Source organism: Epinephelus fuscoguttatus, linkage group LG16 (assembly GCF_011397635.1).
Source record: "Epinephelus fuscoguttatus linkage group LG16, E.fuscoguttatus.final_Chr_v1".
Classification (NCBI taxonomy): Eukaryota; Metazoa; Chordata; class Actinopteri; order Perciformes; family Serranidae; genus Epinephelus; species Epinephelus fuscoguttatus.
The window spans coordinates 42,162,976-42,182,814 of record NC_064767.1 but is presented as its reverse complement, the minus strand read 5'-3'; the positions used below and the strand labels follow the sequence as shown (position 1 = coordinate 42,182,814).

The following is a 19,839-nucleotide window of genomic DNA, read 5'->3' as shown; positions in this document are numbered from 1 at the left end:
GACCATGGTCAGCATCCAAGAACTCCATAAACTCAGTCTGTAACAGGCATTCTGTAAAAAAGTGAAGTCTCAAACCTCATTTGATAAAATTTACAGGTTATTTTGTCAGACTTGCTAAAGCTCCTCAAGAGAAGACATTAAACAAATGAAGCTCAGCGTAAGTTCAATTAGGAAGACCTCTGTGCTCACTCTTTCACATTTCTCTCCATCCCACTCTCACTACTCCCTCTAATCAGCTGAATATGGGTGTTCACTCCTCTAGTTATCCAATCACGCTTTGCAACGATCTCTCAGCCAGTCAGAATGCCACTGCAAAATTTTAAATCTGCTCTCTCTTCTGCTGATACCAGCCATCATTTTAGGCAGAATCTTCACTCTGGCAATCGCTCACCTTACCTTTTTACTATGCAGTCCCTTGTTGATAGTAACAGCCTTGTGCGATTCCTCAGCAGCAGTGGAATCACGTCCTCCAGTTCAGGAAATTGCACCTCTTTTAAGTCAGTATTGTCAACGCACAACTTCAGCCTTTGTGTCTATCTCCAGTCTCGAGCTCAGTGTCGTGTACGGATTCAAGATACGGGCCCAAACTACACGTAATATGATCTGTTTCTTCGGGACACTTTGCATACGCACACCCGGATTGCCACGCGCAGTCCCCGGCTACTCCAGCCAAGCTTTCCACGTGCACCTTGCTTCAGTCCCTGGATATGCTTCAGTCTCCGCCTCGTCAACGTCCTCATCACCGCAGGCCTCCACATGCAGCTGGCGTCCACCCCGAACCAGCACTTCATTCTGCCTCCAGCCTCTCCAGCTCCGGTGCACCCGGATCCCTCACAGCAAGAGAGCCGGTGGTTCAAGCCATCCGATCATCAGCCGTCTTCATCCTTTATCTAGAGCACAAATTTTTTGTGTTTATTTGACCTTGCGGCTGGCAGAAAGTAACTTCAATAAAAGGAGGAGGAGGAGGAGGAGGTAGTAAGAGGGGATGCAGGTGACACCAAGGTTAGCAGGCCAGTCAGAGAGAGAACCATGGAGCAAAAGGTTAGAGTTAGATGGCCTAGGGCAAATGACAGTAAAGAATGGGAGATAGTTAACAGAGATTTGTCAGTAATCTTAAGCAGGCTAAGAGGAAATGCAATAGAAAAGTTAGAAAAGATGGGAGATATAATTTACTCATGGTGCAGAGAGGTTTGGGGTGCATGAGAGAAAGAGGAGTGAGAGGGTACAGTCAGGTAAGTCTAGGTGGCAAAGAGAAATAGAGAAGTTGGTTAAGGAAAGGAGACAGTTAAGAAAGCAGTGGAAAAAGGCTACAGAAGAAGAAAGGGAGGGAATTAATGTGTTGCAAGAGAAGTTGAGAACCAGCCTAGCAGCTCTTAGAAGGGCAGAGCATCTCAGGAAAAAGAGGAGGAAGAAGGAATATGCAAGGACAGCTAAGAATAGGATAGTGGGTTTTCCACTGGTTATCCCTCCATTAGAAGGTATAGAGCATGAGGTGGATGTCAGGCCACCTAGGCGGAAGGAAGTTTCGGAGGTTGTCAGGCATGCAAAGGCTTCTTCAGCCCCAGGGCCTAATGGAGTCCCCTACCGGGTTTATAAAAGTGCACCTGATATCCTTACATTTTTGTGGAAACAGCTAAGAATAGTTTGGGAGAAACAAATTATCCCAAGAGCATGGCGTAGGGCAGGGGGTGTCCTCATTCCTAAGGAGAAGGAGTCCGTGGACCTTAGCCAATTTCGGATGATTGCTCTCTTGAATATAGAGGGAAAGATTTTCTTTAGTGTAGTAGCGCAGAGATTAGCTAGCTACTTGGAAAAGAATAGCTTAATAGATACTATGGTGCAGAAGGCAGGAATACCAGGTTTTGCAGGGTGTTTAGAGCATACTAGCTTGATCTGGCACCAGATTCAGGCACTGAAGATTTAAAAAAGGGACCTGCATGTAATATTTTTAGATCTTGCAATGCGTTTGGTTCAGTACCACATAGCTTCATTTGGAGTGCATTTGAATACTTCAAAGTGCCACAGGTAGTTGTTAAATTAGTGCAAGCATATTTTCAGGATATTAGGTTGTGTCTAAGTACGGCAGGTTTCACAACAGGTTGGCAGAGGCTAGAAACAGGTATTATGGTGTACAATTTCTCCATTAGCATTTACTATGGCGATGGAAGTAATCATCAGGGCTTCCAAGTGGGTAGTAGGTTGGGAGAGACGGCAGAACTGGGTGTTTCTTCCACCAGTTAGGGCTTACATGGATGACATGACACTAGTGACCACAACAATAGGCCCGTTTCCACTGAAGAAGTTCCTGGTACAATTTGGGGGGGCAAGAACTACTACAGGAACGTCCTCTCACTTGGCCCTCTCAACCGCCGCGTCTCCACTGAGAGAGCGGAGTAGGATGAAGGTTCCTGTAAAGTTACCGGGCTCTGGATGTGACGTAATTGTTGCGCGACCATTTTGACCGGGGCGACATAGGGACGTAGTTAGCTGTTAGCCGTTAGCGGTGTCTGTATTAACTCAATAACTCAATAAACGGTCCATGAAAAAAATATTTTTTCCAGCGGATGTCTTAGTTACAACATGATTGAGCTAACTGGAGTAGTTTCATGTCATATCTGACAACGGGAGGCTTTTAACAGATGACGTCCTGATATTAGCTTTGCTGCTGCTGTTAGCTGTCCCTGTCAGCTGCAGCCACTACTGATGCTTCTTAGACATCGTAATTTCCCAAAACTGAATAAATACCACACATAGCAACACAAAACTGCTTTGCTAGCTCAATCATGTTGTAACTAAGATATCCGCTGGAAAAAAAAAATTTTCACAGACCGTATATTGAGTTAATAAGTTAATACAGACACCGCTAATGGCTAACAGCTAATGGTTAGCCCAGCTAATCTACGAAAACCATAGTAATTATAAAACCTCACATCCCGCCTCCTCATCCAGTCAGCACCAAGTAATCCCCAAGTCCCAGCCAGGAGTCTCTCGGGGCCGTTCTGAGTACCTATTCCGAGGCAGGGACTTGTTTAGCCCCTGTAAAAGTTCCGAAACTCTGTTTCTGACTAATGATAACAGCAACAACAGGAGGCATCTGGCATCTAGTCATACTTCTCAATCAATCAATTTCAATTTTATTTATAAAGCCCAATATCACAAATCACAATTTGCCTCACAAATAAATTAGCAGTAATCCGTATGACACAATGACACAGAAAGAGAGAGAGAGACAGAGAGAGATGCAGGACAGATGGTAATGACAGTAGCTTACAACAACGTTAATGAAAGTAATAATATTATAATTATAGTTCTGGCTACTGTAGTGCAATATGTTGAAAGTATATATTAATATCTGATAGGGATGTCCCAATCCGATATTCAGATCGGGATCAGCCGCCGATATTAGCAAAAAACGTGCATCGGCATCGGATCGGACTGCATGGAAAAATGCCGGCAGATACACACGGAGGGTAGGAAGAGTAGCGGTCAGTTTAGTTAACTGACTATTTGTTTTCTGCTCTGGTTTTTTGAGAGTGATATTTTTATTTGGTTTACAGTCTTACTGTTTCAGTAAAGAGCACTGATGGCATTGTTTTGGGCACAATTAGTGAAACTGGAGCCATGGATGGACTATTGCTCGTTTAAACAGTTGTACAATATTGTGTGTGTTTTTTTGTCCCCTCTGTTGGTCCCAGGAAACAGCAGCACCAGGCTGGCACTGACACTACTAAAATAACTGAAAAGGAAAGGCTGCATTGTTTGTTAAATGTCAACAATGTCTTGTGGTGTTAATCTATTTTTTTTATTTATTAGGGGGCCAAAGTACAAGTGTGTGGAGTCTTGCTGCTATTTTAATTTCAATGCTAGACATTTTAAAGATTTCTTGTGTTGATTTATTTTCTATTTATTAAGGGGACAAAGCAGCCAAAGCAAACCAGCTGTATTTTTTATTTAATGTTAATGTTCAAGTTTAAAGTTTGTTTATTTAACCCTGTTAACAATAAACAGGTCAGTTTCTCATACCAACTGTTGTGGATCATTCTAACTAACCCGATTAAGTAGTCCTTCTTGTTAGAGTAATATCGCTTGATCAAACCTTTTCTAACATGACTGACAACAGAATAAGTGAATATGTATAATACGTGCTTGGATCGGATCGGTATCGGTATCGGCCAGAACTCAAGGCTGTAATATCGGTATCGGATCGGAAGTGGAAAAAGCTGGATCAGGACATCCCTAATATCTGATAGTATACATATGTGACAATAATCATATGTGTATAATAACAGTAGAAGTATGACTAGGCATCTGGCAGGACCACGGCAGCAGCACAACCACACACGTCACACTATCCAGGCACCGCTGCAATACGAGTTAACCTGAGAGACAGTGGAGCACAAAGGCTCCGGAGAAGAAGCCAAGTTAGTGAAATGCAGAATGGCCGTGTTAGCAAGATGCAGTAATAGGACATGAGAGAGAGAGAGAGAAGGAGAGAAGGTGCTCAGTGTATTATAGGGGGTCCTCCGGCAGACTAGGCCTAAGTCAGCCTAACTAGGGGCTGGTACAAGGCAAGCCTGAGCCAGCCCTAACTATAAGCTTTATCAAAGAGGAAAGTCTTACGTCTAGTCTTAAATGTGGAGACGGTGTCTGCCTCCCAGACCGTAACAGGAAGATGATTCCACAGGAGAGGAGCCTGATAGCTGAAGGCTCTGGCTCCTGATGATCTACTTTTGGAGATCAGCCATGTGTAATGTAAGGCAAAAGAGGTTGTTGGGTCGGTGCGGGGAGCAGTGAGAGCTGGCATTAGGGGAGTGTCTCTGGGATGCCAGAGATCACTGTCTAGCCTCCTGGAGGTGTTGTGGGACCAACTAGACAAAACACTGGTGAAAGGAGGTTCCCACCTGATGACCCCAAAGATGTGTTAGTTATCACTGCTCACTGGTCTGTATAGTTAAGCCTTGCCATAATAGCTTATCATAGGGCTTAGGTTATTCACTGAGCGCTGAGCTGCACTCTAGCGCCTCACTGTTTCAAACGCATATTGCAACAACAGTACTGGCACATCCAACAGACTGGCACATCCACAAGTCATCAAAAACAAGATGGCAGCACCGAAAGACGGCAGGTTCACTGCTCTGAGAGAATTTGGAGAAACCGAAGAAAATACGGACGATATCAATGAAAGTATTCAAGAATCGATAGCTGATGCAGTTACCAAGGCAGTTGCTGACGGAACGAGTGATTTGGCTGACGGATTGAGTAAGAAGAAGCCGACTACGTGCGGCGCTCACAACACAAGGCAGTCAGCATCAAAGGAGGGTGCTGGCAAGGACCTGAGCGTGGGCGACTTAATTAAAGAAATCGTCCCGAAAGTTATAGATGCGCTGACTCCGTTAATAAGTTCCGTAGTGACGGCGGCTGTAAATGAATCTACTAAACTCTTGCTCCAAGAGTGGGGAAAACACATGGACATGATCAGAAGAGGACAAGAGTCAGCTGTGAAAGCAGCGACCAAAGCTGCGATGGAGATAAGTAAATTGAAGTTTGAGTGTGAAAAGTTGAGCAAACTACTCACAAGACAGACATTATCATTAGAGGAATCCCGTTAACAAACGGTGAGAACACAAAGAAAGTAGTAGTTGATCTGGCAGCCGAGATGGGAGTGGAGATGAAAGAGCAGGACATCAGCATAAGCTACCGTCTGCCAGGGAAACATGGAAGAGTGCACGAGGCTGAAGATCAACACTGCAGCAGAAACATTTTTGTCAAGTTTGTCAGGTATGAAACCAAACTTCAAATCACGAGAAACAAAAAACGTCTAAGGAGTATTGATGGGAAAAACAGAGTCTTTATTGAGGAAGACCTTACGCCTTTGAGAGGAAAGATCCTGAGACAAGTGAGGATGGATCCAGAGATTAAAAGTGCATGGACAATGGACGGTAACATCTGTTGCATCATTAAGGACAACAATCATCTACTCCGGTGATGAGCTGATGTCCAAACTGGGATGGTCTGCAGAAAAAGCCCAAAGTGTCGGGATTTATGTAGACTTCCCCTAGGCCAGCACTGACCCCTCACTACATGCAGCTTGTATCAAGGATGTAACTTGTAAAAATTCTTCTGGTCGATTTAAGACTAAACAGGAGACAGATATCAGATTCCTGGGACTAAATGTGTGTGGATTACGTGCTAAATTTCAATTTGGGATTCTTACAGAATACATTAAAGACTATGACTTTATTTGTTTAACAGAGACCAAAACAGATAATATCTGTAAATCAGACTGTGATGGATTTACTCCTTTCATGCTAGAAAAGAAGAAATCAAGTTATAAACATGGTGGTATACATGGGGTATGTCAATTAGTTAAAAATGAGTTTGCAAATTATGTTCAGGAGATAAAAGACACTACTTCTGATGCCATCCTGTGGACTAAAGTGGACAAAGCAGCTTTTGGGTTTGAATTCATCTTGGGAACAGTTTATGTGCCACATGAAGGATCTATTTTTTTTCAACAAGGACTATTTTGGAAATGTTTCCCAAGATATTTCATTTATGAACAGTAAATACAGTTTACCAATAGTAATGTTGGGTGATTTCAATTCAAGAACTGGTACTCACTGACTCACTCACTGAGTGACTCTTTAAATGTAGGTGACGTAGGAACGAATATTAGAAATGGGTGAAATGTCTTTTGATGGCGAAATGCTTTTAAACAGTGACATAAATGATTTTTCTTTGATGTATCTACAGAGGGTCAGTGAGGATTTAATGACTAATAATAACGGTCACAGCCTAATTGACTTATGTCAAAGTTCAGAGTTGAAGATTGTAAATGGAAGATTTGGGTCTGATAAAGGCATTGGGCGTTACACCTGTTTTAACTATAATGGTAACAGCGTTATTGACTATGCCATAGTGTCAGCTTGTTTGTTAGCACAGATTATCTATTTTTGTGTTGATCCCTTGGACAAATGTTTGTCAGATATCCATTGCCCTATTAGTTTAACTATAAGAGCTAATAACTTGGATACTCATAAGTGTGAAACTCTTACAGATACTATTTATTATGATCTGAAAAAGAGAATAGACACATGGCCCATTTAATGTTTAAACACCGATGGAAATCTGAGCTAAAAGCCACATACCAAGAATCCTTTAATTTAGAAGTTATAAAAATGTATGATTCAATGATTGATGCAATTAATATTTCCAATACAAATCTGGTTGAAATAAATAACATTAGTAAAGGTATATGTGACATTATGGTAGATCCTGCTAAAAGTTTGGGTTTATGTAAGGCATATGGTCAGGATCTGTACAAATTTGGTAGAACGTCAAAAAATCCACAAAAGAGAAAACCCTGGTTTAATGCTGAATGTGTTGAGGCCCGTAGAAAATATTTTAAATCCATGAATACATTTAAATTTAACCGCTCTGCTCAATGTAAAGTTGAAATAAAATGTATAGCTAGAAAGTATAAATCCATCATAAGGAAATGTTCAAGGCAGTTCTATGATTCTTTACATAGGAATCTTCGTACACTTAAGAAATCTAATAGTAATGAATATTGGTCTATTCTAAATGCAGGTAAACCATCTGGAAGATTAGGAAATGTATCTATAGAAACCTTTGCTGAATATATGGAGAGTTTGGTCGAAATAGTTTAGATTTAAAGGTAAACATGAGAATGATTAACTTTTGGGTACATTTAATTAGTCATAATACAGCAAAAGTCTCTTTGACTGTGTTTATTGTTTTCAAGATTTTGTATGATGACAATATTTTTCAGTGTAAATGGATTTCCAAAGTTAAAAATATTCTTGATGATTGTGGTTTATCGTACTTATGGCATGACACTGGACGGATGAACCCTAAATATTTAAAAATTAATGATTGAACTTAGATTATCTGATATGGAACTACAGAGATGGCATGAGAAATTACAAAGTAACCCTTTATGTGATAGTTATAAATTGTTTAAAACTGATTTCACTTTTGAACCTTATCTGATTATGTTAAGACCTGCCAAAAGAGTTTGTCTAAGTTTCGGTGTGGAAATCATAAGTTACCTATCTCTGAGCGCAGGTATGATCGTGAAAATGTCCCCCGGAAATGTACTCTTTGTTTGACTGGCAGTCAAGGAGACGAATATCATTATGTACTTGTGTGTTCTTTTTTTGATAAAGAGAGTTGGTTGGACAGTTCTACAGAGCAAATCCAAATATTTATAAGTTTCAAAAGTTAATGTCATCTCGAAAAGTAAAGCTCTTGTCAAAATTGTTGAAACTTTTAAAGAAAATCTTGAATAGTTTCTTTTGATTTGCTTTGACTTGTATGTATGTACACAAATTCTGTTTTATTTATTTTGCTGTGCATTGGCTGCTGCCTGTTCTGATTTGTTAATGTTATTTTTTGTTGTCTGCCCTTTATACCCCAGGGAGGGGTCAAAAGGAATAAATGAAATGAAATGAAATGAAATGAAGTGAAGTAGCCGCTGTGTACCAAAAAGCTATGATAACAGTGATGAAACCATGTCATCCGATACTTCATGGAGTATTCATTCAGCGTCTAACAGCTAACAGCGGTGCAGTGATGCGAGGAGACAGGTGAGGTGTGTGAGGTTGAGTCACTTGTCGCTGTTAGGTGTTAGCCGCTGTTAGCCGCTGTTAGTGGCCAGCCCCGCTGTCAGCTGTTAGCCGCTGTTAGTAGCCAGCTGTTAGCCACTGTTTGCGGCCAGTGCCGCTGTTAGCTGTTAGTCACTGTTAGCTGCTAACAGTGGCGCTGGTCTGTGATTGCATTACCTTTGTCCTTCAGCAGCTCTCTCCACCTGGGAAAGGCTACCCCCAAGTTGGCCCTCGTTTTTTGAATTCGCCAGTCACGTTGCCTTTTTGATTCCCCTTTGTGCTTTCTTGGCAACAAGGATTCCATCTCCCTTGATGCTGCATATGCATGATCCCGCATTATGCTCAAAGAGTGGGACTTTGTTATGCTGCAGTAGTGCCGGGGTAGTAGCAAAGCGCCTCTTGCTCCTCTCCTTAGGCTTCTCAGTCATGCAGCACTGGCCTGGCTCTCAACGAAAATGCCGAAAGTGGGGCTGTATGTCCCTTGCTGGTGGATGTATTCTCAAGATGGCAAAACGTTATGGAATCCCCCAGACAACTTGCCTGCACAATGTACAAACAAATCCGAAATTCTCCTTTTATCAGAATAAGTCAGATTTTTGGTGGAGGTAATAATACACCAATGATGACATATTTATGAACACATCGATTGTGTGACTGAAAACGTTACACAATGTCCCTTTAATATGAAGTGAGTATTTCATTCTACTGTCGCCCCTCCTTTCAATGGGAAAACAATTACCATAATACTGTAATAGTGGCGGGTCTCGATTTTCGGTTCATTGGGTTTCATCCAATTAAGCATATTAAGCAGGCACATTATGCCCTCTACTTTACATTGATATTGGCTCATTTCAAGAAATGCAAGTTTTCCTCTTCGTCTTCATTCATAAAAATAAATAATTCACGTGCATATCATGCAGTTATCTTACCACACTTCCTGTATCATTTCAAATCAAAAGCCCCTCAGTGATTTATCCGGTGTGGGTTTTATATGTGACCGACATAGAATATAGCTACTATTATCTAGCACAATCAGTTAAAAACGCATTCAGTATAGTATTCGTATTTACTCACATTCCTTTACTTTCAGGAAATACAGTGCAGTTTGCATGTGTGTCTATGCACGTGTTTTCACATCAGCTGTTCATCAGGTGGCAGTTCTTTAAATCTGCTAATATTTGATATCTTTCTTTCGCTGAGTTACAGTGTTCAGCTAGCCTCTATGAATAAGTAATAAAATGAATGTTTCAAATTGATAAATACATTAGAAAATTGAAATTAAAATAAGAATTAAAGACAAATATAAAGCCTAGATAAATAATACAATGTGGGCAATAATTAATAATAGGCTGACGTGTAGTTAAAGCAGAATGAACAGTGTTCACATTCAAGTAAATCAAGGACAGGAGGATGCTGTGTGCTGGAAGCCCTCTAAGGTAATTGAGATTGTGATATTGGTATTCATAGATCAACTTCTAATTGAATTTTACTAATTGTTCAGCCCCTCCTGGATTGCTCTGTGATTTGGCTACAATGAACTTGTCTGACTAATTCGTAAGCACTTCGGGTTGTTTGTCTGTGCGTTATAGCAGTCTTTTGATGGTTATTTACACACTGTCCTTAACAATAACTATGTCAAGTAACAAACTGTGTGGACTTGGATCGGGTTTGGTCAGGAAAATGCAGCCCGAGCTGCGCTCTAGCGTGCTCACCTGTGCTTGTGCGCATGTGTCTGCGTGAGCATCGAGACGGAGCCCTCTCCTCTCCTCTTATATGCTTTCCTCACAAGTGTGTGAATTGACCTGGATATGAAGCGTCCGTAGTGCCAAATAATATAACGGTAGTTTCTAAGGAGCTAAGACGAAAAAAAAAAAAAAAATCAGCAGCGGCGCTGCTAGTTGCATATAGGGGAAACCCTGTACTTCAAATCAGTTAACCCCTGTCAAAGACCAAGCTGTACAGGAACATAGAAAATGCACACAATACCATTAATATATTTAAGAAGGCACAAACAGCGTGTAAATACAGTAAGAAATAGTTAAAGACAGAATATTTTGGTCGGTGTCAAGCAATAAACTCAAGAATTCGACAGTCCATGTCCTGTAGATGAAGCTGTCCTTAGTGGTGTGGGACCAGATGCAGGCACTTCGTGGTCATGACGGTTGGGGCTCAGTCATCCTGTTTGCTCTATTCTACACCCTGACTAAAGAGGTCCTCGTGATGGCAGCTGTGTCCTGGTGGCGCTCTGGGCCGTATTCTCAACCCTTGTGCTATTTTATAATTGTCATGTTTTCAGACTGTCTGCAGTTCAGTGGTGTGCCACACTGCTCTGTTCTGGTAATCACAGTTCCCAGTCATAAATAGTTTGATGTAATTCAAGCTGTCTTTCACAATTATATCCATCTCAGATTCACTAATTCTATGATGTCATTGATGAATCGGTGCCCGGAAAGGGCCTCAGTCCGTGTCACGTAGAGCAGAAAGTAGGGCAGCCTCTAATCAGCCTGACCTTTTCCTGATCTCGCACATTAAGGGCGTACATAGTAGTTGGTAACTCATTTTGAGCTCAGCAAGATGGCCGCTTAGTCGCCCTCTCATATGCATATGGCATCATTGTGCCATAGATGCTCGGTTCATATTCAGCAGCGATCCAGAGCATCATTCATCTACTGCCTACAGGGGAAATACAGCCAGTCAGTATACTCTCGAAGATGCTCATGCAATCTGTAATCCTTTTAGTGACGCTCGTCCAGATAGAGATAGATGCATTTAGCATTGAATTTCCCAATCAAGTGTTGGTAGTATCTATTCAGGCTGAGCAATATGGGAAAAAAAATTTTAAAAATAAATAAATGAAATAAAATAATAAATAAATACATTTAAAATGTGAGTGTGTGTGTGTGTGTGTGTGTGTGTGTGTATATATATATATATATATATATATATATGTATATATATATATATATATATGTACCGTAAAACTCAGAATATAAGTCGCACTGGCATATAAGTCGCAGTCTATTTTTTAAGGTCTCAAACAGGGAAAACAAGGTTTTATATTACTATTTGTTAATAAAAACGTTATACAAGTTATTCCTACACTGTTTCCCTTTATTTTTAATTTGAAACACATTCAAAACACAATAACCTCTTAAGCAGCTTTGGTTACTTTTCAGATTGCAATTTTCCAAACAACCTCTTCAGGAAATAAAATTACAGTATAACAACATCGGTCAGCTTTCAGTGAAAATGTAGTGTAAAAATAAATAAAATCCTATTGTCTGTCCTGTTTATTGCTTGGGCACTGTTATGTACGTGACAACACCTAAACATAACACACACAGACACACACTGGCTGCTTGTTTCTACCTCTCTCCTCGCTGGAAGTCTCAGACCTCTAGCTGCCCGCCTCCGCCTTGATTAAACGCTGAAAATAAAATAAAAGAGGGAGACAGGTTTTTCCTATTTTATCTTATTTTGTTTTATTTCTCCCTCTCCTCTCGCTAGAAGCGTCGGACCTTCCGCTCCCGTCTCAAACACAGAGGTCTCCCTCTCTGCAGCTGAGCACCCACGGCGCACGCCCGGCCTGTTAAATAGCCTGTAACCACTGTGTGACACAAACTCAGTGCTTTGGTCATTAAATAATGTCGAGCTCGGTTCAGGTTTGGACAGAAATATGCTGCCCATGCTGCACTCTAACACACACACACACAAAACACACGGAAAACCAGACATTATCATCAGTTTATAAAAGACCCCCGGACGGGACGTGAAAAGTGGATATGTCCGGGCAAACGTCAGCCTAACGTAGCGCCATCTTGTGGGTCAAATTACCTATGTCAGCATTTACCTTGGTCTATAGGTCGCACCGGTCTATAACCCGCACCCAACTTTTTAGATGAAAAAAAACTTATACACCAAGTTTTATGGTATATATATATATACCAAATGTTGATATATATATATAAAATAAATAAATAAATTCATATCTCTTTATTTCAGGCTGACTGGCGATACACCATAATTATCTCGGTATCTTGAGTTGCAAGACGAGCCACATTTGAGATGTCATAAGCAAAAAAACAAACAAATAAAACCTGATCAAAATAAATGCAAAGACAGGGATCTTATCAGGGATCTTATTAAAACATGCAGCTGCACAATGTTACTCCTCAAATACACTGTGCTGTGAAATGTAGCTGGTTCAAGGCACACCTGAAAGATGCATTGGACAAAGCTAAGTGGCAACGATTTCAAACACAAATACACAATCGGCTTCACTATAACTCGCAGCATTGACAGACATAGGCTTGTCTTTTACTGGACACATTTTCCCCACAAATACATCATGCCAATGTTTTAGCACAAGTCTATGGCACTTTAAATTGCATAAAGTAGCCTAGCAGCTAGCAGACTCTCCCCTACTCACATTAAGCCAGGTGTAAGTGGCCAGCTGAGCCGGGTGGTTTGTTTCTGTGTCAGCGCACCTCGTAAAGTTTCAGTTTTAAAAAAAAAAACAAAACACACACACACACACACACAAAAAGGGTAAATAGTGACGTCACACGCCGTTTTGCCACACGCCAGTTTGTCACACAGACAGAGACATGCACCGGGCAGGCTGTTGTCAGATGAACGGATAACTAACTAAAGTAAGTGTTGTTTAAACAAATGTTAGCTGAACTAGAATCGATCTGTTGTTTATGGTTGACAATAAGGCTCAATATTTATGCGGATGTGTTTGTTTTGTTTGTTACGGAGTGCAGCTCGATCCGAGGTTGAGTACATGTGGCCTCTCACCAAAAGTTTACTCGCATCCAGTTTGCACCCTTGGTAGGCGAAGAGAGGTACGTGGCATTAAAATGTTGGTGGCGTATTATTATTTTTATTACAGGATTTTGTGCATGCGCTATATTTAGTTAATGAAATTAAGCCTTGTTATGTTGTGTGTGTTTTTAAGAAATGTGATGAACTGAACTTGTGACTATTTATAAACTTGTGTGTATTTAAATGCTATTGTATAAGAGTTTGATATGGATATTTTTCTGTGTTTTTAGTTTCACGGTACTAATTGAAGAATAAAATCTACCAGTTGAACTCAACGCTGTGGTCATTGATGCCAAGGGCTGTAATACCAGGGCCAACAGCAACATTAACAATGTCAGTTCTACCAAATAAAACCATGCTGAAAATTGCTGACTTTAATCTATGTTTGGTTATTTAAGTTGGTCTTCTGACCTTAATTTCTGTTTGGTCTTACGACCTTTAATTTCAGTTGGTCCTCATTGACCTTTTTTATGTTCAGCATATAGATACCCATGGTCTGCAGAACCATGCACTTTTCAGCCTTCCTTTCTGGCATATCACCATTATTTCTGATGTCACAGCTTACTTAATCTCTGGCTTTTTTATTGGTGGTTAGACCTCAACACGTTTGCTCTCAGCTTTCCTTTTCAATCTATCATCTATCACCATCCATTATTTTGCGGCTCCCTACCTCAGGGTATCCGCGGATCCTTGAAAAGTCTTAAAAAGTCTTAAATTCATGTATCTAAAATTAAGGCCTAAAAATGTCTTAAATTCATTAGAAACGTCTTAAATTGGTCTTAAATTCATTACTCAAAGGCCTTAAAATTGTTGCGGCAGGAATATTTAATCTGACTTTCTTTCTTTTCTTTTTTTTTCCCTCTACTATTACTACTACTAATACTCTTGCTTTGCTTGTGGAAAGGACAAGACGGCCTACGTAACACATTTCGGAGTAGTACCTTACATCAGAAATCAGCTTATCTCCAATGTCAACGAGTCATTTTTTTGTTTTAATGTTTGACGAGAGTCTAAACCATGCAACAAAGAAGAAGCAACTCGACGTGCACGTGCGATATTGGGTCGGGGATCAAGTGCATTCACGTTACCTGGGCTCACAATTCATGGGGCACGCAACAGCTCAAGATTTAATGCACCACTTCAAAGTAAGCAATACGCATTTTGTCAATGGCTAATTGTTAGCGTAACGTTAATTTTCGCAGATACTGGCAATGTTATGATGTAGGCCTATTCAGTATACATAGGGAATGATGCTGTGTTAGCTAGATTATCGCAACATCTAAAAAACAAAAACTACAAAAGGCTCAAAATAAATTGCTGAGGGTTATATTAAAGCTTCATCCACGTTCACATCTTGATCCTGCACATTTTGAAAAGCTTAACTGGCTACTTACATTAAAGATGTTGCTCCCTTAAAAAATTGTTAATAATTTTGATTATCATCATATTCATGTCATTCTCAGGAGTATGTGGAGAAGCATGTTCCTGAGGAACATGATGTCCATCTCCATGGATGGACCAAATGTAAACTGGAAGTTCTTTGAGCTTCTACAGCAAGAGCACGCTGCATTCAAATGTGGATTCTCCATGTGGCAAGTGGAGAAGGTAAGATAATTATAACTAAGATAAGTAATCTTTCATTAGTCCCACAAGGGAAAGTGGAAATTTAACAGGATTTAAAAAGAGAGCATGAATTTGATTCAAATGATTACAGATGTTTCATACTATTTACACATTATGTACATTAAAGTTCAGTCGTTCTGTCAGTTTAGTTCTGGTACGTGTCACTGTGTGTGGTCTACTGGGGATCAGTACTGGTTGTCCAGTCTGAAAAGGGCCTGCAATATTGCTCCTTTAGTGAAGGAGTTAGTCACTTTAAGAGCCCACCAGTGTTGTGCATGGATGGGTGAAAGTCATTTCCCATCAGAGATGACGGCTAATTCATCATTCTCCTCTCTCCCACCAAGGTGTTGAGGGCAATGCACTTTCTTTTCCACAATACACCAGCGAGGAGGGATGTCTTCATTGCTGTCACCAAATCCTCGGTCTTCCCATTGCCATTCTGTGGCCATAGGTGGATTGAGAACTTGCCAGTTGTGGAGAGGGCTATGGAGGTAATAATGATACAGCTTTTTTTTATATAGTATCTTTCAAAACATAGTAACAAGGTGCTGCACAATGTATGATAAAATAGACATGCATGATAAAATAATACATACATACATGATGAAATATTAAAGGTGTGGCCATCACTGGTGAAGTATGTGGGTGCAGTGAGGATGAAGAAGGTTCCAAACCCTGGAACAGCCTCCTTTGACATCATAGAAGCAGCCCGGGCAGATCCGCTCATCTTGCCCAAGCTACACTTCTTCATGGCTATCTCAAGGACCTTCACTCCCTTCCTGACAAAGTACCAGACTGACGCACCAGTCATGTGATTCCTTTGCAAAGACTTGGCTGAATTGTTCAAGGTAATCAAATTAACAATCAACAAGAAAAGCAAAACAAGTTGAGAACATACTGTATGTGTGCGTGCATGTGTGTGTGAGCATGCAGAAATGGGAGAGGCTATTGAGTGGCTTGATTCATCAAACTCGTCCCTAATCACTACTTAAAATTACTGAAAGATTATGTTTTGGCTAAGTAAATGTCACTCATCATACTACTATTGATATATTGCTTATAGTGATAAGAGATTATTTTAAATAACTATATAGAAATTCATAGTTAATGTGGTTATCAAGGTACTTGCTTTACAATAATCATGCATTTTCCTGTTACTCTTTCAGAGTGTGCTTAGGCGTTTTGTCAAGAGGGAGCATCTCCACAACATCACTCCACTTCAGCTTGTCAGGCTGGATGTCACTGATCAGAAGAGCTGGGTCAACCTGAAGGAAGCTGACATAGGCTTGGGTGCTGAGGCAGCCCTCAAGGTAATTTAGATGTATTACTTAACTTTCTATCAAATGATGGTCCATATCCAGACAGGAGAGAATACTGTTAGGCCATTCAGCTGTATTTACAACACATTGCCCATCTGTCAGTACCTCCAGAGAAAGAACAGCGTTTAGGAAGGACTGCGTTAAGGGTATGTCAAATATCCTAAAGAAAGTCCAGGACAAGAGCCCCCTGAAGTACCCCATCGTGAGACAGATGGCATGTCTGGACCCCACAGTCATGTACACCGACCCAGATTGGTGCCAGGGAAAAATGAGAAATGTAGTGCACAAGTTTCTGCAAGACAAGCAGTTGTCCGGAGGTGTCTCTGCTGGTATGAATAGTTAATAGAATAGTTATGGAAATGTTGTTACTGATTATTAGCCAGTGGACAATTGGACATAAGTCTGTCTGCTAATATCATGATTAATCATCTAAATAATATTTCACATATTTCCTTTCATCTGTTTTGTTACAGGTGATGTGATTATCCAACAGTTTGGGAACTTCCTGTCTGTTGAGGCCAAAAGCGAGCACTTCCTGTCCTTTCGGCCCATAGAAACCAGGCTTGATGTGTTTCTGCATGGCTTCCTGAGCCAACCCTACCCTGAGCTCTGGAGTTTCTGTCAAAAGCTTCTACTCTTATCCCATGGGCAGGCTACGGTCGAGAGAGGCTTCTCCATTAACAAGGAGGTGGAGACTGTTAACCTTCAGGAGGACACTGTCATTGCCCAGAGACTAGTTTGTGACTATGTTGCAGTTTGTGGGGGCATTGCCAATGTCCCTCTCACCAAGGAGATGCTGACCTCGGTGAGATCAGCAAGGTCAAAATACAGAGAACACCTTGACCTGGAGAAGAGGAAGAGGCAAAGCGCTGCACAAGGGCAGAAGAGAAGAGCTGCAGAAGACCACATCACTGAGCTTAAAAAGAAGACGCAAACTCTCCTGGAGGTATCTGACTCACTGGAGAAGGATGCAGACAGGTTTGCTGAGCAAGCTGAGGGGAAGTCCGGCACCTTGATGGCTCAGCTCATCACAAAGTCAAACGTCCTCAGAAAAAGATATAAAGAAAAAATGAGTGAGCTGAAAAAAATAGAGGCAGAACTGGAGATCAAGGCCACAGAACTGAGGCTCATGTCATGAGTGTGTGTTCAGTAGATGGGTTTTTTTGTTAGATGTTTACGACTAAATAATTGCACTTGAAGCTATTGAACCAGAGCCCACACTTCTGTTTGACAAAATGTATATTTTGTTTTGTATTGGTTATCCTTGTGTATAGAGGCAGAACTGGAGATTAAGGACACAGATCTGAGGCTCATGCCATAAGTGTGTTCAGTAGATGGGGTTTTTTGTTGGATGTTTACGACCAAATAACACAGCACAGCACTTTGTATTGAGTATCATTTTATGCTCAATAAACAGACAAAAAGTAAACTTGAATGAATCTCATTGAGTGACACACATGCTATGCTTCGGTTATAGTACAGCGGGATCCCCCAACCATCGCTTATATTTATATTTTTTTCTGTCTTAAATTCCATTCAAGGTGGCATTAAAAAGGTCTTAAAAAGTCTTGAATTTAACTTACTGAAACCTGCAGATACCCTGCTAGCTGTCATTCCAGACATATTCCTACCACACGTTTCTCACCAAAGTTGTACTATCTCATTCATGGCTTATTTCTGTCATATACGTAACTATGCACATATCCATTCCATAGTCTTTCACATTTGCTTTATGTGCATTTCTCTAGCTATGCATCTCCCCTTAATTTTCTCTTTACTTATTTATTAGAAGCCTGTTGCCTGCTGGTAAGGTAAAGATCACCTCATGTCAAATGGTCGGTCGTCCCTCTCCCTCCTTAGTCTTTTTTTGGGGGGATTCCCTATTCGACTATGGATTCATCACCCTCCTTAAATCAAACCATCTCTACAGGGTCTAATCTTTCTACATTCTTAATCATACGTTCACATGTTAATAAATATTCTTTTACCAAAAAAACAAGTCTCTCCTGATTGAACTGAAGCTCAGCATAAGTTCAATCAGGAAGACCTTCTCTATGCTCAGCCTTTCACATTTCTCTCCATTCCACTCTCACTACTCCCTCTAATCAGCTGACTATGGGTGTTCACTCCTCTAGTTATCCAATCACACTTTGCCACAATCTCTCAGCCAATCAGGATGCCACTGCAAAATTTTAAATCTGCTCTCTCTTCTGCTGATGCAGCCATCATTTTAGGCAGAATCTTTGCACCCTCCTCCACCCCGTTCATCTCCAGCCATCGTATCCAGAGTCCAGGACAAGCTCTCAAAGACTCATTCCTTCTCTCATCCATCATTGGCACTTTTTCATCTTCCTCTCATCTCATCTTCACCACTTCTACCACCACCAGCGTCTAGACCCTGGGGGGTTCCCTATTCGACTATGGATTCATCACCCTCCTTAAATAAAACCATCTCTACGGGGTCTAATCGCCAGACTTTCCACATGCTTATTCACATGTTAATAAAAATTCTTTTACCATAAAAACGAGTCTCTCCTGCTTGAAATGTTTTTACCGAATGTCAGTCTTCCAAGTATTACTCCTCAATAACATGATCTTCATTTTTAAACCTGATTGTTTGGGACACTTTGTGGCGGCACAACCAGCTGTAAACACAAAACTAACTTATTATTCACTTCTAACGTTGTTATTGGAAAGGTGTTGTAAACAGTTGACTATCTACACGAGGCAGACAGAGCTGAGATGAGGGGAACTCCCCAGCTGCTGGCATCAGCTGTTGGAGGAGCTGGTTGTGACTATCAGTGTTCAGGTATTTCTTCTGTCCTTGTCCCAAGTAAACTGATAAGAAAACTGTTTTTTTCCCAAGAATAACAGAGGAGCCATTTGTTTATCATTTATGCACATTTTTAACAATCTATGGAGCAAGGAAGGAGTTTAAACCTCCTTCGTCATTGACTACAAGAACCATAAACCATCATGCCAGTCCCTGGCTAATAGCACCTTTTACACTGCCAGATTTTCCGTGAATGTTGGACCATTTTGGCGGCAAGCTGCCGGCATTTAGACACACAGAGGCGGATTGGTGAGTTGATCCGAGGCGCCCAATTTTCCGCCTCGTAGGATAGTCATATTGGCGGAACCCTTTTAGTTTAAACAGACCGAGGCAGCCTTCTGCAACAGGAGGGGCTGTTGATGACTTGTGGGAGGAACTGTTGATGACGCCGCATGTGCGAGCCACTGGCGGTGGATAAACAGGAAACAGCTGATTGCAGGAATTAGCGGGCAGCTAGTAGCAAGAGGGAAACACAAACCTGAAAGACACTGTAATGATGAGCAACTGGGGAGACAAGGCATTGCGCGCCCTCCTTGCCCTCGCAAAGAAAGAGGCCGTTAACCATCAGATGACGGGGATGGTGAAGAACGGGCCAATTTATGAGAGAATT

The 19,839-nt window shown here is 41.0% G+C and overlaps 1 protein-coding gene across 1 annotated transcript; it reads left to right on the top strand.

Annotated features, from left to right (window-relative positions):
• Positions 1-15,424: 15,424 nt before the first annotated feature.
• Positions 15,425-18,849, top strand: LOC125904009 (uncharacterized). Its single transcript, XM_049601270.1, has 5 exons — positions 15,425-15,568; positions 15,695-15,925; positions 16,244-16,387; positions 16,499-16,725; positions 16,870-18,849. Exons 4-5 carry the CDS (start codon positions 16,545-16,547, stop codon positions 17,532-17,534), a joined length of 846 nt encoding a protein of 281 aa, XP_049457227.1. The 5' UTR covers positions 15,425-15,568; positions 15,695-15,925; positions 16,244-16,387; positions 16,499-16,544; the 3' UTR covers positions 17,535-18,849.
• The last annotated feature ends 990 nt before the right edge of the window (positions 18,850-19,839 follow it).